The sequence below is a fragment of the Ambystoma mexicanum genome, chromosome 4q (genome assembly GCF_040938575.1).
Source record: "Ambystoma mexicanum isolate Mex_15411 chromosome 4q, UKY_AmexF1_1, whole genome shotgun sequence".
NCBI lineage: Eukaryota > Metazoa > Chordata > Amphibia > Caudata > Ambystomatidae > Ambystoma > Ambystoma mexicanum.
Genome location: NC_090928.1, coordinates 79,993,665 through 80,021,546, shown reverse-complemented (window position 1 = coordinate 80,021,546; position 27,882 = coordinate 79,993,665). Strand labels below are relative to the sequence as shown.

At 46.1% G+C, this 27,882-nt stretch overlaps 1 protein-coding gene across 1 annotated transcript in view; it reads left to right on the top strand.

Moving 5' to 3' along the window:
• The window catches only part of HINT3 (histidine triad nucleotide binding protein 3), a 141,412-nt gene that overhangs the window by 10,305 nt on the left and 103,225 nt on the right, over positions 1-27,882 (top strand). The window contains exon 2 of the mRNA XM_069607507.1: positions 27,068-27,185. Coding sequence (XP_069463608.1) covers positions 27,068-27,185 — 118 coding nt within the window. The remainder of the gene's footprint in view (positions 1-27,067; positions 27,186-27,882) is intronic.

Here is a 27,882-nt window from a genome sequence, read left to right as displayed (position 1 = left end):
GACTTCTACCCAGAGGGCAAATTTATAGATCCCCAGACGTGGAGGCCGGGTCACACCAGATCCCCCTTAGAGACCCTTCAATACTTCAGGCTTCGCGCTTCGTTCCGCACTATGTGGCCCTCCTTCCCGAACGAACCCCCAGACGACCCTGCTTTAGCGTACATTGCCAATTCGGGCGGGGCACGGGGGGTTGTCTCATCACTGTATCACATCCTGCAGGATGCCCCCCCTGCCCCGATCCTTGGGGCGCGCAACAAATGGGCTGATGAGTTGGGTCTAGAGATACCGGATGGGTTATGGGATGGTATGTGCCTCCACACCAAAAGAGTCTCCTTCAACTTTCGCTTCCGGGCCATGCAGTATAAACTCCTCAACAGGCTATACTACACACCTCACAGGACTTCTGGGTTTGCTCGCTCCGAGGTGCGCCTCTGCCCGCGCTGCAGGGCCACAGAGGCTGATCACCTTCATATGTTCTGGTCCTGCCACAAGCTGTCCGATTTCTGGGGAGGGGTCATGAACACACTTAGTGCAGTAACTGAAACCACTGTTGATCCCGACCCTCTAGCAGTCCTATTTGGGGTTTGGGGCACCGAGGAAACTAAACGCCAAAAAAAGTTTCTAGACATAAGTTGCATGGTTGCCAAGAAATGTATACTTCAGGCCTGGCGGTGTTCCTCTCCCCCGACCCCTCAGAGATGGTTGGGCATGCTCACATGGGCACGGAACTGCGAGGAGGACTATCTGGCTACGCTGCCTGCTCGTTCTCGCCCTAAGAACATTTGGAGTGAATTCACCTCATATCTCAATAACCTGTCTGACGCCGCTTCGGAGTCCTGCCCATCCCCGGCACCCACCCATGCATTGTGATTTTACCCAGCCTCCTCTTTTGTTTGTAAAATATTGCAGTCATTGTTGTAAAGATGTTAATGTGGCCCGTTGACAGCTCTACGAGCCACTCGATTCATATGCTTGTTGTCCTGATGTTTGTACCCTGTGAACCTCTGCCAACAAAAATAAAAGTTTAAAAAAAAAAAAAAAGAAATGGTTGTCGCCTCCACATGCTGAGCGTTGTTGGCCGATGGGAGGGCACTGGCCCTCGTGCGGAAATTCGTTTCCACATCTGTAACAGAATGGCTCGCTGTTACCTTTGGATGTGCCGTCAAACTTGTTAATGCCTTCATATTTACCATGAGTTCTTTTTTGTTTGCCCAGGCCTTCCACTTGGGATGCTAGTGCCGCGTCTGAGCGTGCAAGGCGCAGGATTTCCTCTAGGGTGCGTGGTTTCTGCAATAGTCTATTTCTAAAGTCCGTACAATCGCAACTCACTATGATTTGTGATCGTAACGCCTAGTTTTTCGAGTAGTTATTGAAGTTGCAGTGCTTCATCTTTAATCTCAGCTGCATGACAATGGCATCCATGGATTCCCCTTTTGTTTGTTTGGTTGTGTGGAATACGTGCGTCTCGTAATCCACATTTATGTGTGGGGTGAAGTTGTCAGTTAATGTCGACTTGAGGTTTACATATGTGTCTGTTGTGTCCTCTGGGAGTTCATCCACGATGTCTCTGACATTTGGCCCAATAGATAGTGTGAGGAGGCTGTGTTTATTTTCCTCGTGTAGGGGCCTGATTGCCTTGACACATACTTCAAAGTCCCTTATCCATCTCTTCCAGCAAGGGCCTAGGCTGCTGGACTCTGTTATATCAAAATGCGTAGGTAGATGAGTGATAAGGCTGTCTTGCATTCTTGTGGGTAGAGTTGGGGCTGGGGTGAGGGGAACGGTAAGTGTGTCATCCCCATCTTGTGACATTTTGTTGATTTGATTGCCACAAGACTCTCCCTTATTCCTGTGTCCCTCTGAATGACAGGTGCCCAAACAGACTGATACATCGGTTTAAATGTTTTGCGTGTCTGGGTTTGGGCTTGACTGACCTGTATTGATGCTGTTCCCCGGTGACTGTAGCAAGGAAAAACTGCTCTTACTAAACACGTGGTGAAGATATGGGTGTGCGATTGACTGTATGTTCTTTTCATCTGAGCGGTCACCACCCTGCTGGGCCATGTAGAGGGATATCTCTGTGCTGCGGGCTGCTTTATGTTGCTGAAGTTGTTTCCATACCGGCCTGTCTTCTTTCCCCCATAGGCCGTGTGGTCGGGTAACTGCGCCCACGTCCGCATGTAAAGTGTCCTACTTGTTTCTGAACCGGGCTGATTCCAGTACGCACGGTTGCCGCCTGCGTAGCGATGGGTCTCGGCACGTGCTTGCCCTTCTTATGGTTGGTGCTCTCTCACAGGCGGAGACCTCTGCTCACACGCCCGGGCACCGGATGGGGAGGCTGAGCAGGACTTTGGCACCCGCTCGACTTGCCTCGAACAGGCGCAGGTAGCTTCTTGTGGGGTTCGGCTGCCCCAGGCTCTTTATACGCCACACTGCAGAAGCGGGTCCTCTGCACTTGCTTCTCCAAATGTCTCCACGTGCTGTCTTCGTCAACTCTCGCTCCGCAGCGAGGACGAGATACCGGCACCATGGGATTCTGCCACGTGTCGTCGCCAGTGTAAGATCTGACCATGATCTTCTTAATTTTTACACCCACACGGCCTCATGCACACGCTGCAACAATACGAGGCGGAGACAGGAGGCTAACTTGGAACATCTTTATTCATCTACTCCCAAAACGTAACTGTCGTTCCCTCCCCTCCCTTTTCCTTGGCTCCCTGTCCCTCTCCATGTGATGTGGCAGTCCGCTGGAGGTGACGATGTCACACCATGCAGTGATTAAATTCAGTAAATCAACCAGTGTGTGGAGTTTTTTGTAATCCACTACAGGTTCACGGAAGTAACCCACCAGTGCCAAAATGCAGGGCTTGACATCTCCGCCAGCCTTTCTACAATCCCCACGTAGGCCTGCAATACATTGGCCATAATGGGAACAGCTATTTGATACGTATCTAGAGGCCGTGGGTGGCATGGATCATATGGCAGGAAGAAAAAAGTCCATGTTGCTCATTGCCATGGGTGTCGAGGGACAAAGAATATTTGCTGGCTTGAAACCTGAACCGGTGGGGGGTGATGAAGATGATGTGTTCAAAGAAGCCGCTCACAGAATTGTTAAGAGGTCCTCAAATAAAGAGAACACCGTCCTACACCAATTGAAGTTCTACACCAGGAAACAAGAGAGCACGGAGCCAGTCGATGATACCTCACCAGAGCGAGAGCATTGGCTGCGCTGTGTGGGTTTGGTGACCATGCTGAAAACATGATTTGTGACATGTTGTTTGTACATACTAATTGGACCAGGCCATCCAGCTCGCCAGAGCGGAGACTTCATGCAGGCACAAAGAAATGGCGGAACAGCTCCGGCCACAGATGTGCATGCTGTGAAGTGGAAAAGGCAGCGGGGCAAACCCCAGAACGGTGTTCCATGACGATACGGGGGGTAAGAGAGAACCTCTGAAGTGCCACAGATGTACCAGCACGGGACACCTGACAAATGACAAAGACTGTCCCGCCAGGACCAAGGAGTGCTCGAACTGCAGAAGATATGGCCACATCCCAATAGCCTGCAAATGGAGGGGAAACAAAGTTATTTCAATAGATGGCGAGGCAGATGCGAGTGGTGAGGATGAGAGCAAAAAAGACGGACCCACAGTCATCGTGATCAACCGTTCGAGGGTGAGGAGAGAGAAGCTGCATTGTATAATAAATGTGGATGAAATGGACACTCTCAAGATGGCTGATTCGCGTTCTGATTTAACCCTTCTGCCCATCCAAACATACAAGGACATGGCGGGGCAGTGTGAAGTGGAAGTGAGAAAAACCAAACACAGACCCACATGTTTGAGGGAGCTTCAGTGAGACAGCTAGGCTATATCAACGCAGCAATCAAGTTCAAAAGCAGTCTACTTTTTTTAAGAAGGCTTTGCAGTCCTGTGGTGGGATAACCAGCACAAATTAAACATCAGGCTGGATCTGTGCACGAGCGATCAAGTACTCTCGATCAAAACAGGAACAGTGTCAATGTCAAGAGATGAATTTCACACCTTCTTCACCGAAGTTCCAGGCAAAATAAGAAAATTTATGCACAAGATATGTTTGAAGACGGACGCAGTCACTATCAAACACAGTAAGGTCTGTACCCGCAACTGCCAGAGACACACTACAATCCCAGCTTGAGAAGATGGTTAAAGATTCCACCATTGGGACAGTTGAGTCCTCCCAATGGTTGAGCCCGGTGGTACTCATAAAAAAAATAATGGCACGATATCAGAGTATAGGCCTCATTACGAGGCTTGCGCTCCCATAATAAAGGGTGCCGGTACGGGACCGGCACCCTTCATTACGGGATGCGCAATTAGGAGGTTCCCTTTGCGGGACCCTGTAAGGATGCCTGGTAAAACCAGGAGTCCTTTTCGGGTACCGCGAGGGGAAGAGGGAGCTAATGACGGGCCATTCGTAATGTGCCCGTTATTACCTTCCTCCCCATTCCCATTGAGCCCTATAGGGGCTCAAATTGGAATGGGGATGGGTTCCTGCAAAGAGGAATTACCGGGTCCTCCTATGTCGGAATGACCCGGTAAATCATCATTGCAGGAACCCAGTATTGGAGCCCGGTATGGAGGCAGCCATGGTGCTAGTAGCACCATGGCTGCCTCCATACTCGTAATGAAGCCCTATGTGTCTACCTACGCAGTCTAAACACAGCGGTTATAACGGACAGCTCCTGTTACCCAGCATCAGCAAACTAATTCTCATGATAAAAGAAGCTACATTTTTCTCAGAACTATACATGAGATGCATATCACCAGATTAGTTTACATAAAGAATCCAGACCACTCGCAGCCTTCATCACCCCGTTTGGCACCTATCAAAATACATGCATGCCTTTTGAGTTGTCATCAGCAGATCAGCATTTCAGAGGATATTTCCAAGATGACATTCTTTTTTTTTTTTGATAACATGTTTTATTGTCTTTTCATGTTACAATACAATAACATATAAACTCACAAACGTATAACTGTGCATACATGTGGTAGAGCTACATGAGGGACTGCTGCATATATGAGGACCAATGTAGAAACACAAGTGAGGATAGGAGTACAGAAGATAAACATATCAAGTGCCCATTGACATTTCACGTTCAGTTCTTTCAGATGAATAGAGGTATTAATGTCATCGTTATTATGCCCAGAGGCGGCGAGGGTGCTATTCTATGAGCTGGATTAATTCAGATTGTGCAGGTTTCACGACATCTCTTCCCACTTCCCCCATACTTTGGGCCTCATTACACAGAACGCGGTAGGGGATTACCGGCACCGGTTGGGGCACCGGTGCCGGTAATCCCCTACCACCTTACTACGATGTCCCTTTGCGGGACCCGACCTCAACGGCTGGTTTTACGAGCCGTTAAGTAATGGGGCCGCAAAGGGACCTTGGAGGCAATTACGGTACCGCAATTTGCGGTACCGTAATTGCCGCCTTCCCCATTCCCATTGAGCCCTATGGGGGCTCAAATGGGAATGGGGAAGTGCCATGGTGAATGGGGAATTACCGCCCCCACTCACCTTGGAATGTGGCAGTAATTCAGCCATTCACCGTGGCGGACTCGGTATGGTACCAGCGGCAACCATGGCGCTTATAGCGCCATGGTTACCGCCTACCGTGTAATGAGGCCCTTTGTCTGCTTTGCCCGGGCACCCTCTTGCTTGGTAAACCCGTCGTTCCATTAGGATAATTGCGTCTATGTCTGATTTCCATTGTTCATACTGTGGAGTGATTTCAGAGCCCCATAGCTGCGCTATGTTTCTTTTAGCTATTCCAGTGGATGTTGAAATTAATAACTTTTCAAAGCGCGATAGATCCTGTTCCGCATCAATACCCAGGGGAAGGAGTTTGGGGTCAGTAGGGATGGGTAGGCCTAAGACTCTGGAGAGTCTATTGCAGCAGCTTCGCCAGAAGTGTTGTACTTGTGTACATTGCCATAGAATGTCCCCCCTTCTTGCTTGCAACGTAAGCATTTTGAGTCAGATGTCTTGCCCCACCTGTACAGCGCCACTCGAGGGTAATATACTCTTTGGAGTTTTTTCAGCTGAATGAGTCTGAGTCTTGCTGAAATCGCCGTTTCCCTGGGGTACATCAGGGTCTCAATCCAGTCTTCGGGTAGAATCGGGCCCACGTCCCCTTCGCATTTGAGTTTCAGGCTCGGCAGCTCTTTTGTGGCAAAGGAGGAGATGGCGTTATACATGGTGGATGTGATCTTGGCTTTCACACTGACGGTAACTATATTTCTCTCTATGGGTGTGCACTCTGGCATTTCCAGCAGGCGGGCTCTCTGTTCCATTAGTGCATGATGTAGCTGATTATAGTGGAAACTTTCAGTGGCAGGAAGACTGTATGTGGATGAGATTTCGGCAAACGGGGCTATTTGGTTATTTGCATATACTTGCTTGATGGTATGGATAGCAGCTGCTGCCCAGGCTGACCATTTAGGGAGATTGTCGAGACCTACAAGATGGGCGTTGTTCCAGATGGGCTGGACCAGGCTGAGTATGTTGTCCCAACCTATGTATTTATGAGTATCTCTCCATATTTGGGCTGAGTGAGCTGTAATCGTCCCCCTAGGATGACGATTCACACTGGTGTATAGACTTTCAATCGGGGTCATATCATCTCGGGCAGCAATCTCAGCCTGTATGTGGGGGAGTTTTGGGTGTCCCGTGCAAAATGTCATTTATTGTCGCTATCTGTGACGCCCAGTAGTAAACCTGAATATTCTGTAGCCCTATTCCCCCCTCCCAGACTGAGCGTTTGAGGGTTGTAAGCGCTATTCTCGGGTGTTTCCCTGCCCATAGGAGCCTACGTGTTGTTCTGTCTATTATATGGAACTCTACAGCAGAAATACTGAGAGGGGCGTTCTGGAGGATGTAGAGGAAACTGGGCAGGGCCAGCATTTTAAAGAGCGCTGCTCTGCCTAACAGCGTCAATGGCAGTGATGCCCAGTGAACTACGTCCTGCGAGTATCTTTTGATCAGGGGGTGTAGGTTTTGGGTTACATAGTTGTCAAGTTTGTTTTCTATTAGGATGCCAAGGTATCGGAACTGTGTGGATTCAATACAGTATGGGGAGCCGGATGGCGGACTGCAGTCTATCCCTTTCACCGGAAAGAGCACTGATTTCATCCAATTCACTCTTAGTCCGCTAAAGACTCCATAATCTATCAGTATTTGAGTTACTACAGGGCAGGAGACCGCCGGATCTCCCAGGTACACCAGAAGATCATCGGCATACAAGGACACTCTGTCCTCCCACTCTGAGTTCCTGCAGAAGCCACGCCACGGGGGTGAGCTCCATAGGATGACTGCTAACGGTTCTATTATTAATGCAAATAGCATAGCCGAAAGTGGACAGCCTTGCCTGGAACCTTTTCCCAATGGGAATACTCGCGAAGGCCAGCCGTTCACCCTTACCTCCGCCAGTGGGCAGTTATAGAGGAGTTGGACCCATTTTATAAAGGAATCACCAAATTGCATCTTTCTCATGATCGCCCATAAAGCCTCCCAGTAGACAAGATGACATTCTTATCTACGCAAAGAATGCAGAGACTCACAATGTAGTCCTGAGGAAGGTTCTGGAAAAATGTCAAGACGCAGCGGTATGCCTAGATGCGGAAAGTGCATAATAAAAGCAAGCAAAGTAGAATATTTGGGTTACAAGATCTCAAAAAATAGCGCCAGTCTCAAGAGGAATCTCCTGCAGGCCATAGCTAATGCCCCGGCACCAATTACAAAGGATGAGCTTCGTTCCTTGTGTTAGTGGAATACTATGCTAAATTCGTAACGCAGTTCTCCGAGACCACAGCCCCACTAAGAGAACTCATGAAGAAAGGGGCAAACTACAGATGGCAGCAAGAGCAACAAACAGCCTTCAAAGAAGTCAAAAGCAGAACAGTGAACGCTCCATGTCTGAAGCCGTTCAATCCTGAGTGGAACCACTGATGCCAGTGCCTATGGACTGGGAGCCATACTAACTCAGAGGAGAGGTGACATGGAACAAGTGGTCGCATTTGTATCAAAGGCACTGTCAAATGCTGAAATAATTATTCCACTGTGTAGAAAGAAATGTTTGTGTGCGCCTGGTCAGTGGAGTCATTTGGGCCATATTATGGTGCACAGGGTTTCACTTGGTCACGGATCAAAAACACCTGATTCACCTGTTAAGTCCACAGCACGGACTCAAGCGTTCACTCAGAGACTGGTGCGCACAGACAGTAAGCTACAAGAATACACCTACAACATAATTCACATAGCGGACTGCATTTCACTTTTACCTGAGTGCAAAGACGAATGTGTGGTAGCGTCGGTAAGTGACCTCAGGAGCCAAGAATTCTTAGAGATGAGCAAAAACCATTGGTTGCAGGAGACAACCAGAGACCCGACCCTGAAAAGAGTTGCTGAATCAGTAATGATAGAAAGAAGACATGAATGCATAAACAATGACAAGAAACTCAGTGTGGCAAGCGCTGTTGATTCCCCCCCCCCCCGGAGATCCCTGCAGGAGTATTACGAAAGTTAGGCCTGGAATTCATTGGACCCTTAGATGTGATGTCACCGGACCACAGATATGGAGTGGTAATCATAGACTATTTGTCTAAATGGGTAGAGACTGAATTTGTACCCAACATTACCACAGCCACAAGTATAAAATTGTTGTATACAGTGTTCCAGAGGGAAGGCTTACCCAAAGAAATAATAATCGACAATGGTGTTCCGCTAATATCGAAGGAAATGTAAACGTTTCTACAGCACAACATCAGGCAAATCAAAGCCAGTCTATATCACCCCCGGGCTAATGGATTATTCGAAAGAACAAACCAGTTTAGAAAGGGGGCACTACAGCTAACGTCATCCTTAGGTATGGAACCTCAAAAAACAGTCAAGGAGGCGATAGCTGCTCTTCACTCCCAACGCCATCACAAAGGTGTCCCCCTTTCAACTGCTAATGGGGAGGAGAGCTGCGCCTTCATTGGTACCTCCCTTGTTATCAAAAGTGAGACAAGAAAACACAGTCCACATGAAAGATGTGGTATAGAGGATCCAAAAAAGCAAAGACCAGATAAAGACACAAAGTGACACTAGTAGAACAGCTCTGAGAACAGAGGTCAACGAAGGAGACATGGTAATGATAAGATTGCCACAAAAGGATCAAGAAACAGGATCCAAATACAGTCAACCAGTAGAAATAGTGAACATGGGCACCCATCACGTTTGCACCCGTGATGGGAAAAGGTGGAATCTTGAGAGAGTTACCATATTCAGGAGACAACCCCCTGAGTCTAGAGGATCATCCACAACAGAACTAGAAGAACCAGCACCAGAGGACCTTGAGCCATATAGAGAGCATGAGACCAATTTGGAAGAATTCTGAGAGGAAAGCGGCGTAGGAGACATTTCACAAGAGAAGATGGATGTGCAAAGTGAAGGTGGCATTCTGCCAAATGCCAGAGGAAAAGTTGGAGCAGAGACTGCATCACCGAAACCATTGCCTGGCGAGAGTCATTTCGAAAACACGAGAGATGGAGACCGACTAGGTACAATGACTTCATAATGGAGTAGTCCCAAGCTGCTCAACAAAAGGAGGTATGTGGGGACATAGCCCTGGGAGATGACGCCAGCCGCTGTGAGTGCGCAAGACTGTAATGAGAATGCGCATTGTGGGATGTATTAACACACTTATGCTCTGCCCTGCGACATTACTGTGTGCTGATGGGGCCAGAATCATCAAAATGGCCGCACAAGCCCTATACGCGCCAAAACCTAAGGAAATTGCGCTCTACAAAGCACAAAAAGATGGCTGCCAAATCTACCATGCATGTTATCAGTGGTGAAATGGAGACCGCACTGCTGAAACATGTCATTGGGCTGCCTGACAAGTAAAAATGGAAACTGCATGAAAGGCAGTGCTTTCCTGAAAGAAACCCAGAAATTGTTCTTAAATCCTTTTTTCTTGGTTGCTGAAACTACAGAATGCCGGTCAAAAACACCATAAAACATCCAATATCCTTGCTGGGTGTTACCTGTCACCTCATTTAAGAAATCATTATGAACAGACAATGTCATGAAAAGCGGGATCTGTCATCAAAATATCCACAGCAAAAAGGTGCCTGCCGGTGAAATCTGTCAAAATATGGGCGCAGTACCAGCCGCCGCCTGTATGACAGCTGTCATTAGTTTACGTCAGAAGTTTAAACTTGTACAATTGAAGTCAAATGTCTGGAAACTAAGTGACCTGTGATTAAGAGGAACCTAGGTTGTAACTATTTAATTTCTATGGTTTAGAAGCTGGAATAAGAGTTCTAGCTGCTTGTTTGAAGATTGCAAAGTTTTGTTTTAAACCAAGAAAAATGTGATAAATTGACATTGAATTTAAGCTGAACTTAAAGCCACCCAAACCAGTTCCACAACGTTCCCCAACAAAAGGCATCTCCCTTCTGCTTCCCACCAAGGCCAGGAACTCACACCTTTGTGAGAATTAGATCAGGGGAGGAGATCTTGGGCTGCTGCAAGAAGGGGACAATGGACTGTCTCTGTCTGAAAGGATATGCAGATTGTGAAGTGTCAGAAATGGCCTCACCCAGAAGGAAGGGGGCAGATTGCTTCAGACCTGCCAAGAGGAAAAGGAGGCGGTGACAGGCAACATTGTTGATTAACAATGGACCAAAAACATATTTTTAAAAAAAGACTGATGCATGACTGTGCAAATTTGTAAAAAATATAGAATTAACAGCATTGTTAATGTGATTTTGGGTGCACATTTTAATAGATGCCAGAACTCTGTGCAATGTTCTGGGAAGGCACAGTGAAAATTCTGGTTTTACAGCAATTGTATGTATGGCAGAAGCATGAAACTTCACACGCTTATGCCCATATACAATGCGCACATGGGTACACATTTTGGACAACCTAGATATTGTGTCCCTGACAAAAAGTGCAAAATTCTGTCAAATCCAGACCCAAGACCCTACAGAGACGGGGCTTGGAAGAGTATTTGCTCCACAAAATATGTGATCTATGTATGATATTTTTATAAAGATTGCAAACATGTAAATATGTATTATACCCAAAAGTAGATTTCATGTTCAAAAGACAAGGGGAGGATGTTCTGAATCATAACACCACATCATCATGGTGACACAGTTTTCTCCTTCAATCAAGGGAGAGAGCGGATTCTAGCCAATAGCCTACATATGGGGTGCGCTTAGGATAATTCAGCATACACACCCCTTCATCAAATGCATAAATAGAGACAGCTGAGGACTTAGAAACGGACAGATCCACCCACCATCTCGATCTTGGCGAAGCACCCTGCAGGAGAACTATCCATATTCCAGACTCCAGAAACTTTGCAAGCAGAAAGGCTCATTGCATAGCTGAACCACTTTCAGCTGGGCCTTAACTTCCAGAACCCATCCCACAAGCTTAAAGGGGAAACCAAAGAAACAGCCAGGCTGTGCTGTACTGCTTGCCTGCCAAATAATTATCTTCAGAACCACAAGGGCAGATTAAACCCAATCCTCTGCCGCGCTGTGTTGTGCCGTAACCAGAGAGCCATTGCAGATCCAGTCCAGTCATGTTGTGCCATGCAGAGAGCGCCTTGCTGTCCAGTCCTACCGTGCAGACCAGAGCACCTTGCTGTCCAGTCCGGTGTGCCCAGCAGAATCCGAGTATCCAGTACCAGATCCCTGACGGTTCTATTCAAAACATTTGTAGTGAGTATCCATAGTATAGGACTGTCACTAGCCTATGTACTGTCAATAGTAATCCCTATCTAATTCCATCCTATCTTATCTTTAGAAACCTGCATTGTTAGAATTATTTTGAACTGCCTGAACTCTCTATCTCATCCCTTTTATTTCCTTCTATAATATTATTGTTAAAATTATCTGTGCGCTCATATATTGCATCTGAAGAAGGAAAGCGTCTCATCTGGCAGTCGCCTTGATCAAGTGGCTGGGCTCCCGTGTAGCAATTGCTTCTTCATAGTCCATCGCTAGTGTAAAGAAACCCTGTTTTTCTGTTTAAAAGCACATACTTGTTTTCCAATTTTCCTCTATCTGAAAAATCGACCTCCACGAAAACGTCCATAACTTCTTCAATTTTCAGGCTAGAAACGAAATTTAAGTGTCTGCTTGTAGCTAACATCCTAAGCTTTCCAGAGAACCCGAGAGTTTGCCGCGAATTTTCGTTTTGGCAAAATCTTAAACGTGTAAAATAGCTTTTCATTGCACCCGCCCTCAAAATTAAGTTTTCACATTGCTTTTTCCTATCAAATCATTGCTAGTGTTTGTCTACAACCAGATAAAGCAGCACCCATTAGAATTTAAACAATTTTACCTATTCCATTGAAAGCCAACTTTAAAACCATATTGACAGTTTGCCAATCAGTTCGGTTTCTCTCTTGTGTTTGCTGGGAGGAAATTGGGATTGATACCTTTGCTTGAATTCTGCATTCCTGAAACCTGTTCTCTCTCCTCCTATCTTTCTACATTGCATATTGGGGTGTTGAGGGGTGTGCAGGGGAAATAGTACCACATTGCCATTTGATTTGAACACACACCCACAAAAGTATTATTGCTGTGTTGCATTGTTTTTGCTCATTTTTACTCCTTGTGATTAAAGAGTTTGCTTAGTGTGACATCACCCCATTGGTGATTATTGTATCCCCATTAAACATAGTGTGATTATATTGTGAAGTATATAAATAAATATTTTAACTTTGCAAACCAGCCTGATTCCTGGTTCAGTGTGAACGGGGGGCGGGGGGCGAGGGGTTCCAAGAGGGGCGTGATATGAGTAGTACATCGTTCAGAATAAAAGAACTTTTAGACACAAATAAATAAATAAGGATTTCAGTTGTGCATAACACGATAGGCGTTGATTTAGGTGAAGTGCTGGATTGAAATCACTTACAGCATGTGCGCACCGAAGCGAATGAAAAGGGATTAGAGCAGAGCGGGTAAGAAGACGCTCCATGAATTTCTCCTGTTATAAGGATTTAATGATTCTGCATCCATAATTGCACAAGGACTAATGACTCTGAATAAATAAACTTAAAGGGCACCTGATATACATCTAAGGTCCCCCAGGTGAGAATATATGTAAATAACAAAAAATGACCAATAAATAAATAACAGGATGCCGTATATGTATAGTCAACATTTTTCTTACCAATACTAAAATGTTAATTTCATTTTATTAAGCAATTCAAATTAATCATCAAAAAGATCACAAAACCAATGTATAGTTCTCTTCCATTCAAATTTTCAGTCTTAACTCATACGTACCATATTCATACCAACATGTATACATTCATATGGGTGTCTATTCTACCCATAGCCAAGATTCAAAACACATTTCCTAGATTTCAACTCGTGTATTTTACAGATGTATCTCTCTATATAGAGGGTGACAGTTTGTCGACACGTGTTTTGGTTGTATTTTAGTGGGTGCAGATCATCTTTCCCCAATTATTCAGCCAACCTTCCTCAGGACGGACGACAAAGAATGGGTGTTGTTTCCTCTATGATGGATGGAATGGGCCTTGTGATCTAGTCTGGTTCACCCAGGATGCATTTTCCAATGGTGATGCAAATGACAATGAATATGCTCTCCAGCGGATTCCAAACACAGCCACTTGCTTCACAGTAGTGGACTTGAAAAAAGCTTTCTCAGTGCCACTGGACCCCAGTTCCCAATATCTGACAGCATTTACCCTTCTGATTTGCAGTGAGAGTGATGAACAGTGTAGAGCAGACTCCGTAACAATGTTGAACCCTGATGCCTTAGTTCAATGCTCCTACAGGTCACGGAAGTGGCGAGGAAAGGAGGATATGCCTCTGAAGCCTTGTGAGAGACTGCTACAGTAGTGAATTAACTGCTCTGGATGTGCCTGTCCATAGAGACTTTGATAGCAGTGAAGTAATTGCTACCATGTTTGCAAATAACAATGCAGTGATTAAATTCAGTAAATCAACCACGTGTGGAGGTTTATGTAAGCTACTACAAAATCCAGGTTTTGCTGTTAATGGTGGTATTATTGAATGATCAAGCCTGAAGCTAATGTGCAAAAATATAGGTTTCAAGGCAGTGGACAATCACATGAGCAATGGGAAGGGACATTACAGGAGGTGATATCACTGGATAATTCTTACAGTATGCAGATACATTTTGTGCATAGCCCCGGTGTTCTTACCCCCACACACTTGAAAAGTAATTTAACACCACAGACTTAAATGAGCACACCTTTTAATCTTAAGACATACCAGGGGTACCTCCCCTCTGTGCCAACCTCTATCTGCAGTAGTCGGAAGGGCACGCTAGCATTGATCCAAGTGATCCAAGACACCACAAGCATATTTAGAATATGCCACACCATACCCCTGTCCTCCCCAGTGATCTTTCACTTTGGCCATGGCCCCCTTCGACAGGTGAGTTTCCTGCAATAGTGCTATGGACACTTTTTTTTCCTAGTAAGAAAGGATTTCACTCGATTTCTGCGTAGGTATGTGCCCATTCCTCTTATGTTCCATGTTAGGACCCTAATATTAGCTGACATGATGGTTCAAAGATGTCCCACTTGATTCCATCTCGTCCCCCAACACCCCCCTCCTTGCGTGCACAGCCCTCTCAACCGCAGTCTTCCCTTCCACCCCTCTCCCGCTGCTGACTCTGCTGTCCCATTTTGACTGAACAAGTGAAGCATACATAACATTTAAAATAATAACCATAACTAAACAATTGTGCTCAGCCGCTGCACTTCCCTCGCAGCGTTCAGGCACCCCTCACTTAGGCCAATCCGGGACCATGTGTGAGGGTTGTGTCGCAGCAAAGACAGGATGACAACAACCATTTCGCGGGATAGGCCTGTGTGCCCAGGCAAGCAGCCTGGTTTACCTCCCGTCAACCTCAACTGCTTTGTAGTGGTTACAGTGAATACCAAACAATGATTAACTTAACCTTAATAACCATCTTGGCGAGCTTCCGTTCTTCCCTCCCTTGCTCCTGCCACCTTCTCTAGGCAAGCTATGCTTATGTGACCGCTTCCTCGCTGTCAGGAATTGGAGGCTGTGGAAGCGCTGGAAGCTTTGATCACGCTCCAGTCCTCACCCAAGATGGCCGCCGATCGATCACTCTCCAATCCTCACCCAAGATGGCCGCCGATCTCACCCAAGATGGCCGCCGATCGATCACGCTCCAGTCCTCACCCAAGATGGCCGCCGACCCTTTATAGGCTGACTCCTCCCACAAACCGACGCGTTGTATCTGTTTACCAGCGCTCGGTTCGTGTGGAGATTCTCTCGTGAAATTCATCCGTTCCGGCTTCCTATTTTCGCCTACTGAGTGATTCCCTTCTGTATTCCTCAGCCCAAATTCTACTGCACTATACGCGGTATCGGCTTGCTTTGGGCCGTGCCGTGCTTACTTACTCTTGCCTTTATTCTTTGAGCACTTTTGGTCTTTTCATTTCTTGTAGGTACCGGGGGTATATTGCTACCGGTGCCGTCACTCTGTTTTTGCGAGCTAGCCTTGCTCACTGGGACCTTAAGGAGCATTTCTAAACTGGTGAGTGGGTTTCTTTCTATACTTCTTCCTTCTTCCTAATGGTTCGTCTTCGCGGTCTGCTTTGTATGGGTTCTTTCATTCTTTACCTACTTATCCTTTCTAATACTTTTCTCTGTCATTCTGTTTAGTCTTAACCACTGGTTCTAGTAGCTTCTTATATCTCCTGTTCTATTATTCCACTTCTCCTGGATACACTGAGCATTCATCAGCGGGGGAGTTTGTTCTCAAGTTTAACGGACTTCCTTGCCTGCTGCAAATGGAACTTTCATAATTGGAAGAGAGGAGTTCTAATTGCCACCCAGCAGAACCCAATTGGGAACAGGGTTTTTTCTGCCTTAGTGCTTTTTCCCTGAATCTAGGACTGGCCCCCTGGGGATCCCCGCGGTCAGGGATTATCTCTGCCAAGGTGGCCTCCGGAGGGGACAGACCCTATCTGTACGATAAAAAGGCCCGAGCACCAAAGGACAAGACTCCCACAAGGAAGAGGGATCAGAAGAGATCAGAGGCTACTCTTACAGAACCCATTCCGGAAGAAACAGGTGAGGAGTTGGGGGAGGAAGCCTCGGTATCTGACACTCGCCTTCAGCCAAATGATTGTGCTTAAGCCACATCAAGGCCGCTGCCGCAGTCTCCAGGTAGATAGCTCTGCCCTTATAAATCACTTTCAGCCTGGACAGGTACATAAGCATATATTTGAAATTCAGTTTCCTGATCCTGGCTTTAACTGGCACAAATGATTTCCTTGCATGTTAGACTGCTGGAGTGTAATCCAGGTATATGCTATTTTAGCATTGTCTCGACAAATCACACCTCCCTCTCTTGAGTATTTCAATATGGTTTCCCTGTCCTGAAAGTTCAACTTTTTGGCGATCGGGCGTGGATGCTATCCTGTCGGCGGTCGCTTTTACAAGGATCTGTGGGCCCTCTCCACCACAAAACCCTGCGAGAGATGTCCAGCACCAATCTCCTGTTGCAGTAGTGTCTCAACGAATCCAGTGGGGTTGGGGCCCCCTATCCCCTCCGGAAAAACCAGCAAGCGCACGGTTTTTCGCCGGGCTCGCCCTTCAGCGTCTTCTGATCTTGCTTCCAGTGCAACATTCCTTCTTTCCAGATCTTTCACCCTTGCCTCGAGGTCCTTCGTGGTCTCTGCAGTTTAGTTTAGTCCAGTTTCCGTGACCGTCGCTCTTTCTGCCAGATTACGCATATCTTGTCTCATCAGCTGCATGTCCGGCTTGACCTCTTCAAATTTGGTGTCTATGAAGATCTGCAGCGCTGCTATTGCTTCCAGCACTTGGCTGTCCTTGTCGCCAGTTTCATGAGGCCCTTGAGCGCCTTGTGACCCACCACTGCCCTGCAAGGGTTCGCAGGGTTTGGCTGCTTTGAAGGAATCTATGATTGTGGACTTTCTCTTCTCTTTAGATGGGGACATGCCTTGGTCTGACTGTTCTGAAGTAGGCTCTTAACTGTTGCCTGTGGGTTGGTACCAGCCTTTGCGTGGCCGTTCGTGTTCGCAAAAGTGGTTTATATCAGGATTGTGCCTTTTCCCTACTGTATCCTGAAAGCCGAACTTTAGGCCGTTTCTGCGGCAGAGCGAGGTTTCCCTTGCATGATTGGTGGCGCCACTTGTGCATTCGTGTTGCAGGCTGGGATTACCACCCAGTGGAAGGGCCGTTGTGTCCAGGTCAGATCTACACTGGATGTTCTTGTTTATACTTCTGCACTATAGCCTTGGCACCCCTTAGCACCTCCTTTCGATTTCACCCACTGACCTCAGTTGCAAGTTACTCTACGCACCAGTCTTCGGTAGTGCACTTGTTCATGTGTGTTATGGCGTCGTAGCCTGCGTGAGTTTTCGCTGATCGCTCCTTCCCACCACTCTAGCAGCCAGTCCTTAGTTTCAGCCTTGGGGATTGGTAGCCCTTTGCCTCTTATGCGGTTTGTGGTGTGGATATGCTAGCACTGCTGGCGCTTCCAGTACTTAGCCGCCCCCTGCCTCTCTGCGGGGGAAGCTGGCTTGTCAGGCTGATATGACGGCAAGCGGGTCACTTTGCCTAAGTTCCCATATGACCCTGGATTATGTATTTCATGCAGCAGCTCCCACTCTGTGGTCAGTTCGCTCTCTCACCTTGTCCAGGGGGTGTAAGGTGTCCCAGCCGGTCTCCTCTGACCTCCTGGTCGTACTTCCTTGTGTTGAACTGGTATGCTCAGTTGGGTCGTGGGTCAGTTATGGCCTTACATATGTTCGTGGCCCTTCAGCTGTGCTCTGTGTCAGGATGATGGCAGCCTCAGCCGCCCACCCAGTATACTGTTCCGGTGTTTGAAACGTTGGTCCGCCTCCTTGAAGTAATGGTGTTAAACTCTATATTTATTCTTCCGTTACAACTGCTATGTGTATAAAGTATTATAGTTATATAAAAGGGGACATGAGCAGGAACTCCTCTTCTCTCCTCTGCTTCTCCAACTGACACCGACCAGAGCATTCCAACTCGATCTCCTCCTCTGCGTCCTCGTTCTCCTTCTCGTGCAGCCGCACGAGGTGTCCATTGAATATCAGGACACTACACATCCCCCTTCTTTATAGAACAAAAGTTTAAACTTGTTTAGTCTACATAGTCATTAAGATATTTTGGTAGTCTGTAATTTCCTCCTGTCCTGTCTGTCCCTTCCTTCTGGATGGTTATCTGAACAAGTTGCCAAGGAAGACACTCTCCAAGACATCCTGCTCGAGCTATCATTCTCTCCCCGTACACTCTTATCATCCTTATTCGTCATCCTTATTCGTGATTTGACATTGTCTTCTTCTCTCTCTACTCACTTCAACCACTTCATCAGAATTACTCTCCAAACACTGATCTCTTATATTCATCACTCTCTCATTGTTCCAGACTCTACCATCCTGAGTTTTAACAGCATGAGAATATACCTCTACCACTCTCACTGGTTTGGACCAATGACATCCATCTCCTCTCAGGTTTACTGGAAGTTTTATCCGTACCCAACCACCCACTTGAAACTCGGGTCTTTTCCTGTAACACTTTCTGTCATGCAGTCTTTTATTACTCCATTGTCTCTGCAGAATACACTCTTTCACTTCTTCTATATCAATCACCTTCTTCACCAGGTCACTCATCCACCCTGGAAACATTTTTGTATTGGCTTTTCTGCCCCTACTCAGCTCAAAGGGGGTAACAACCGTGGAGCTCTGAGGAGTGAATCTGTGAGCTATCAAAACTTCTATAACAACTCCTTTCCACTCTTTCCCATCAGCCCATGCCAACTCTGTGAGTACCTCTTTGGGATACCCCTCTCCATGAAATCTATAACATTCCGTGTGGTGACCTGGGGTAAGAAAGTAATTTCAACCCACCTGGTTAGCATGTCGATAATTACTAAACAAAAGGTTGCACAATCCGCACTCCAGACTGGGCCAATCACATCCATAGCTATTTTACTCCATGGACTCTCAGGAATATCTCTCACCACCATTGGATAACTAGCACCCATTCATACTTTATCACTTTTGGAGCAAAGGATACATTTTCTGACTTGGTCTTCAATCTGGCGATCACAACCAGGCCACCAATAGGCACTCCTAATTCTTCTCTTGGTCTTTACAATGCCTTGGTGTCCCTCATGGCCCATTTCCATAATCTTCTCTCTTAGGCTGACAGGAGATATTATCTTGTCACCTTTCATAAGATATTCGCTTTGCATATATATATATATATATATATATATATATATATATATATATATATATTTTTTTTTTTTGAAATGTCGTGTGGAAAGACTCTTGTAGTAGTCAAATGATTAGAGTGTTAAATGCGCGTTCATATCCGTATGGCTGCACTCCTTTTGCACAGAAACAAAGTGATGGACGTGCGTGTCACTGTGTTCGGCAAGCGTTGTGGGGTTAACACGGGATTGGACCTGCCTCCTTACTGTAATAACGCTTTTGGTTGGAAGCGTATACAGTAGGACATCCAATGAAACGGATTTCAGGAAGGCAGTACGTGGCAGTGAATATGAATATATTAAATGTAGCGTTTGTGTATGCGGCTGAGCAGCCAATGAGGCGGATTTCAGGGAGGCAGTCCGTGGGCATGAGCAGTGAATATATGAATATTTTAAATGTAGCGGATTCGTCCGCGGAGACGCACACGCCAATTGGATACAATCTGCAGACGGTGGCAGCACTCGATGGTGGGCGATCGCGGATGATGAAATAACCGCTCCTACCTATTGCGCGGCTGGAGATCCCTCTCAACGGCCACAGTGGATCCCATCCTCGACGTCACTGAAGTAATGGGGAGGCAATTATATTGGTGTTAAACTCTATATTTATTCTTATGTTACAACTGCTATGTGTATAAAGTATTATAGTTATATAAAAGGGGACATGAGCAGGAACTCCTCTTCTCTTCTCTGCTTCTCCAACTGACACTGACCCTCAGCATTCCAACTCAATCTCCTCTTCCGCGTCCTCGTTCTCCTTCTCGTGCATCCTCTCGTGCAGCCGCACAAGCTGTGCATTGAATATCAGGACACTACACTCCTACCTTCCCCTCAAGTGCTGTCCGTATGTCTGTGATGTTAGCAGGCCCTTTGGGTTACAATTATCCGTGAGCGTTCCGCACCCCTGCAGGCAAAGGCGCACCGTGCTGTGCCTGACCTCGTGTGGCAACTCCACAGGTGTCTGTCTTCGGTGGGGCCCTGCATGGCCGACCCACAGCGCAAGTTGCTGGTTTTAAAGTCTAACTCTGGGTACGAGCCTTCTGCGTGGTATATGCCCGGCGTCCGTTGTCTCTGTCCGCAAGCTGAAGGACGTGGCCACCAGTCACAGCTACCCAGAGTCAGCGGTGGCCCTGCTCACGTCCAGGCGGCCCCACTGCTGGATCCCGCGGTGCTGCTCCTGGGTCAGGGGCCAATTCTGCTATGATGCAACTGCCTCCCACGGTTCCACTGGAGTCTCCTCTTCCACCGCGCTCCGCGGCCCATCCGACGTGTCTGCAGGTGGGCCTGTGGTGTCCCGAAATTGCCGATTAGTTCAATCCTACGTGGCTTCGCCCAACTCACTGCAGGTGCCGCGCAGGTCACATCTGGGCCGCCTCTTGAATCGCAGCTCCCTGCTTCTCGTGGCCGAGGCCACCGCTTTGCTTTGCCTTCCTACTCCGCTTTGAACCAGCAAAGCGGGCACGACACCACTCCACTCTCCCCAGTACTTAAACCACACTAGTGAAGCGCATTGAAACGGAGACGTCCAGCTCTCCTACGATCGCTCCCAGTCCGCAAGGCTCCACTCAGGTCGCGGCCCCTCCGCTTCACTGGGCCACGACAGCGTCCGCCATCTTGCCCACAGGGGGGACTCTCTTGCGGGTTGAATTACTCGGTCCCTGAGTTCCGAATTCGATCAGCGTTGCATACCGGAGCTGCGGAATCGCCTCATACATCTGCAGATGTACTCAGGATCTCATAAATCACTGTATACCGTTAGCAATGATGATCTTGTGCAGGATCATGCAAGAGCTCTTCCCAGGCCATGTCATAAGATGTCTTTTGATGGCTGTGGGCCTCATGAGTTGGGCGGTAGCCCTTAAATGTGGCGGTAATGCTATTACTGCTGCATTTAAAGGTCCGCTCAATCACGAGTCTGGCAGCATTTACATCCAGCTCTATTTATTTTCTACCCCATTTTCGTGCGCAATTAGTGCAGCACTATTAACGCGCGCTAATTGCGCTGAAATGGACCCCATGGGGAATGGGGCATAACCATTACCGTCCAACCCTTGATCCGGCGCTAATAGTGCTGGATCGGGTAGCGGTGAAGCTATTGGCCCGGGCTGTATCCCGGCGGTAATACCGTCTGGCTACCGCCCAACCCGTGATGAGGTCCAGTGGGCTTTACCAAGATGATCCTGTACTAAGGCCCGGACTGCAGTCTTTAATTGGGTGGCTGTCTTGGAGAGGGGTATTGCAGCTTCTTCACTTTCTTCCAATGTTTCTCGAAGCATGTCTAGCACATCCTAGGCTTCACCCCTATAAAGTAGTGTAAAGGGTGAGAAACTGGTGGATGCTTGGAGTTTTTCTTATGGTGAACAAGGCCCACTGAATAATTTGCTCCCAGTTAGTTGCATCTTCATCAGCTAACTTCCCTGTCTTGTTAAACCGTTCAACTAAGTATTTGATGAGTGGTATCATTGCGTAGAGGAAATGCCTCAGGGTATCGTGTGGCATAATCAAGAATCGCCAGTACAAACCTTTCTCTTTTTTTTTAAATTTCTTTATTTGCATTTTCTTAAATGATCCACCAAACAATGAGCTAAACATGCCAGTACCCCACCAATGACTGCACAGGTTTCCATTACAGTGCTTCCAGGTTTTCCCACTTGTCAAGTAACACACCTACCAACTATGTCTTTGTAACACCCCCCGCCCCAACAACTTCCCCTCTCACCCCCGCCCATGGCCCAACTGGCCTTGTATAATGTCTTGACTATTCTTCCCTTAACTCTTTTGTCTATGTTCACCACCCTTGTATGCCTCCTGTATCCCACCCTCACCTTCTCCATGCCCTTCTCCAGCGTCTTGTGAGTTTGAATATTGTCTGTATGAATACATTCCACTGTTATACATCTCCTCCTAGGTTCTGTTGATGCATACTGGCTACTTGCTGCCACACCACCGTCTCTGCTAATGTCCATTTTTGGAAGTCTTTCCACCACAATTCGACCAGCGGGCTGGTCACAGACTTCCATTCTATGGCGATTCGGCCCTTGGCCAACACGTAGGCCATGTCTTTCCATTTACCCACATTCTTTCCAGTCTTGCCTCTCAGGTATAATCCCAGCATGCAGGCAGCCGGGATTTGAACATTTAATTGAACCTCACCCCCAACATCTTTTGGGCAATGTCCTCCCAGAACCTCGTATAAATAGGGCACTCCCAAAACATATGCAGCATTCCGGCATTCACTGTGTTACATTTGAGGCAACCCTGTCTTCCTGCTCCTTTAAATTTTGCTGGTGTTTGCTGTGTTAAATAGGCCCTCTTCCTTATGTACAGTTGTAAAAGTTGCAGTCTCGCATTCCTGGACACTTGTTTATGGTATTGTAACTCCTTTAGCCATTCAGCATCTGTAAATTATTTACCCAAGTCTGCTTTCCATTTAATCCGAATACTCCGTTCCGTCCCTGAGTGATTATTTAGAGGCACTTCATACAGTCGGGAAATAGCATGCCCTTCCTCGGATATGTTTATTATGGTTTCAATAGCCTCCTGCCTAATTGTGTCCCTTCCTATTGCTGGCCGCCTGCTCTGTATTGTATTCATTATGGATCGGTGCAGAACGCATTGTCCTATGATTATACCCGAGGTCTCCTGTAACTCTTGGAAGCTCATGAAGGTGTCATTCGTCATTAGGTCCCCTATTGTAGAAACCCCACACGATTCCCAGTGAAGACTAACACTAGCTCTTAGGCCTCTACCATCTGTAAGTACTGCAGCTAGGGAGATGTGTGGTGATAGTGGGTCTTTTATCTTCATTTTTTTACAGGCCCTCTGCCATATTTGCATGCCCAGTTTCACTAAATGTGGGTATTTCTTCGGCTCTGGGGGGGGCGCCCATGATCGGTCTTTTAAGTATAAGTGTTTGATCACCGGTTGTAGCAGAGGCATGTCTATTGTTGGTTCGTCTGCTAGCCATCCTACTACATACTGGAGCTCACATGCCAGATAATACAACTCAAAGTGCGGTATTCTTAGCCCCTCTGCTCTCGTAGGTCCTCTGGCGTTTACTTGGTGCTACTCTGCTGTTGTGCCACAAAAAACTCCTACACTCCTTGTCAAATCTTCCATTAAAAACATGTGGGGATCTTATAGGGGATATTCCCAAAGCAATGCAGCAATATAGGCAGTGCCACCATTTTTAAGAATGCTGCTCTCCCCATTACAGATAACAGCAGCTTGCACCAGAATTTCATGGAGTTTACTATGCCCTCCCATGCTCTTTGTGTGTTGTGCATGTGTGTGTTCCTGTCATGGTTTGTGGTAAATATTTAATCCCAGATATTGGAATGTGTCTTTGTTCCATTTGAGGGCCAGGATAGGCAGAACCCCGTCTCCGCCGCCGGCGAGCTTAGCCAGTGGGAATAGGCAGGATTACTTTTTGCTAATCGTAATCCCTAATAAGGCGCTAAAGTTATCGAGCACCTCGAGAATAAGTGGCAGGTTCTCCTCCAGGCGCTTCTTAGGAATGCTGCAATTGGCTCCATAGCTAGTATAAACAGCATTGGGGATAAAGGGCAGCCTTGTATGGTGCCCTTTTGTTATTCCCATTTGTCAGAGAAGATTCGGCCCGTTCTCACTCTAGCTGTTGCATTAGCTTATATTCATTTCGCCCATTTGATGTACTTCGGTTCAAAGCCAAACTTGTCCAGCGTCTTATAGAGCCAGTCCCAGTGAATAAAATAAAATGCCTTTACCGCATCTAGTGAGGCCACCGCACAGTGATGGTCCCATGTCATAGTACTGTCATTGACCTGGTGCAACCTTCTTAGATTCCAAGTGATATTCCTGCCAGGCACATATCCTGTCTGGTCTAGATGTATCAACTCGACTATCACTCTCCTCAGCCTGTTCGATAATAAGGCTATAATTATTTTGCCATCCTGATTCAGTAGAGACAAGGGGGCTATAGGAGCCGCAGCTTGCCCCTGGTTTATGAGACTTAGGCAGGGGTATTATCACTGCTTCTCTTAGGCTGCCAGGGAGCAAATCAATATCGTACACTTCCGTGTACATTTCAAGCATGCCTATGTACGTTTCAAGCATGCCCTGCGCAAGGATGTCATCAAATTCCTTGTAGAATTCGCCCAGTAGTCCGTCCATGCCTGGTGGTTGTCCTGACTGCAATGTTTTAATTGTGGCTAGAATCTCATCTGCTGTTATAGGCGACACTAATAACTCTACATCCTCTGCGCCTAGATGCAGCAATTGTATAAGGTCCAATGCTTCCCGCAGCTCTGTGGGCTGCTCAGCACTGGCATCCTCATACAGTGTTTTGTATTATTCAGAAAATGCTTCTTTCGCATCGGCTTGCGTGTCGCAAGGGAGGACATCCTACCCTGCACTGAGTAAATTAATGTTTATCCCCCTCTGCATGTAGTTTCTCTATATACTTCGTATAAATTAATTTGCCCAACCTATCCCATTGTGATAGGCAATTTTGCTTCAGCTCTACTTGTTTCTGTAGGTCACCCTCTCGTGCGCTATTACTTTTCTCAACTTCTGCCATCTCTTCTTCCATTTTGTTTAACTATGAAGCAATTACCTTTCTGAGAAACCTGAAGGTATCTCCCTGACTAATCATCCAGGTGGCCAGGACACGGCCATCGCTATTTGATCCAGTTCCTGGGGATGGACCAGTGAGGGAGGAGCACCTGGATGGGGGGGATTCTCGGGGAGTGGAAGTGGGACACCGCCAGGTGAGACACGGTATCCCCCCTTCCTCTGACATCTTTTCCCCATCCTTCCATGAAGGATACTCAGAAACTCTACCCCCCATTTTCCAAAACGAACACTTTCACACAGTATGAAAGACAAGGTACTAACACCAGAGCCATTTACCTGACATGTCCCAACACAAGGGTCAGGCAAAGTCAGGCAATTTACCAGAATCACACACACACCTGACGGCCCTATCCCACAGGGATAAAAGGTGGAGCACAAGAGCACACAACGAGCAAGTGAGACCGCACGACGAGAGAGTTTATCCAAGCATGGCAGTTCAAGAGAGGAGAAAGGCGGCAAGAACTGAAGGGGCGACGAGGAGAAAAGCGACCTCGCCCTTTCCAACCCAGACCCACGAAGCCTCCACGGAAGTAAAAACATAAGATTGCGAACAATAGCCAGAGTGTGTTGCAGCAGATGTCAACGGTACACACAGCATGCCTACGCTAATATGCAAGACAGAGGGAGACGTCTGCTACCGTGGTACCGTGCCAATGAATCGAGGAGAGAACAGATAAGAACTGTGTTAAATGAAAGTCGCAAAGTGTGAAACTGGTTTAAATTCGGACACAGAATTCGATCATTTTCTTTAATGGATGAATGTGACAATGAACTTTCAATAACAAGAATCATGTGTGGGGGCACACAATATTTATTATTATTTTGATTGATGATGATAAGCCATTACAGCATACCTACTTTGTTGATATGATGAACATAATCATATGTTGGAGATTAATCTATTTTAGTTTATTCAAATTTTATATTTTCATTCATGTGAGTGACTTTGGCTAAAAATAGGAATTTGTATTATGCATTGGACTAACATCCATAACTCATCTGTATAGTGTGTCATCTGTTTGCTTTTTACGACTTTTTGAGTAATTCTCATACAAACAGTAGACATCCATACGCTTTCCTAACCGATCCAAAATGGCGCCTGTGATGTTATGACATTTGCAACGTGATGACGTTTACATGCATATCCCGTGTCTTCACGTTGCAACGTCATATATTTAAACAGCCATTTTGTCAACATTAGATCGAGTTCCAGTGCGGTAAATCCCGTTCTTTAAATTTCGGAAAGGAGACATCCAGGTAACGGGATGAGAACTTTATTAATAAGACCTTGATAGTATAATTTGTTTCAAACTCAGTGTTCACAAGGGAAATAATGCTGATTACATAGATTTATTTTGTAGGAACTGGTGAATGGAAAAAATAATACTTCTATAAAGTTGTAATATATAAATTGGGTTAAGGAAAACTCTTTACATGAAACCATTGATAAAAATTAGATTTTTGAGGAGGAATCAACAAACGCCCTTTTCTTTTTTTTTTTATGACCATTTTAGAGTGATTAAGTTGGGATGTTTAAAATTATTTTCTTGTTCAATTTATGTTACAGAATATTAAAATATTGTCTTTACACCCTCTTTAGGAACCATTGTCACAAATGGGGGGAAAACACGTGTCGGGGGTCTATTTTGCTTTACAATAATTCCTAAAAACAAAAAATGCTAATTTGACTCAAAACGAAAGAAATTACCACAAACAATAAATCTTATTTAGAGTGCATCCACCGCAGTGTCTGTATATCTTTTCACTTTTGTATCCAGCTCGGTGCAGCCTGAGAGCTTACAAACACAATCGGATGGTGCGCCTACATTCAATATTACAAACAAAACGAATTGTAAAACTAATTAAACTCGCCATCCGTTGTTACCAAAAGGCCACGTACGCTTGCAACTCACATATAGAGATTGTATTTGTACTTACGGTGACTGTAGTTCGGTCTTGTTTTGAAATTTTATTTTTGGTTCCATTGGGTTACTATTATTGATGAAGCAGCTGTGCATATATTATTCTTTTGGAGTTCCTAACCGTAAAGTAACTGTTCTGGTGAATAATGGATTTTGTGTGGGTTTTTTTCTTTTTATTAGGACGAAGATCTAGTTTGCTTCAAAGACATCCGACCCGGAGCGCCACACCATTACCTCGTGGTCCCAAAAAAGCATATGGGAAATTGCAAGACACTTACAAAAGATAATATTCCACTAGGTAAGACTATAAGACTATGAAAATAGCTCAGGGGCAACACATTTGTCTTGGAAGCAAGTCCATGCAGAGTAACACAGGTTTGAATTACGGTCCTGCGCTTAGCGACTGGTCTCTGATCTTGAGTGCATTATAAAAGATCAATTCATTAATAAGGCTTACACAGCCTTGCACACCAAATCTATTCTTTCCATGTGTATGGACCATTTATATTACTGTACGCTTTCTTCCTGCTTTATGCATAACCATTGCAGTACACACAACTGTACTTATATTTCGTGATACTTTCTGAATACAATTGGTTTTAAAGTAAAACCGGGGTTGATGGAAGATAAATCTGTATCATCTGGTTTCCATATGATTGGCTTGTGGTAATTTCCTACTCTTTGTGTTGGATTAGATCAAGCAGAACCCTGGTATCCCTTTGCGGTTAGACTGGATTCCATATGCCCACCTCTTACTGCAATTGATTCCTTTTACAGGGGCAAAGTAATATGTTTCTCATAAACTGTATGAAAAGAAATTCTGTATTACCTGTTTATAGTACAGCACATGAAAGCATGATCAAATAATTCAATCTTGTTGCTGCTAAAGATCAAAAAGGACCACTTTGTTCTGGACCAAATTACATATTTTCTATAAGGTCGCTAGAGACAGGAGTATATATAATAGGTGTTGTTTCCCAGAGGTGATTAGAAAT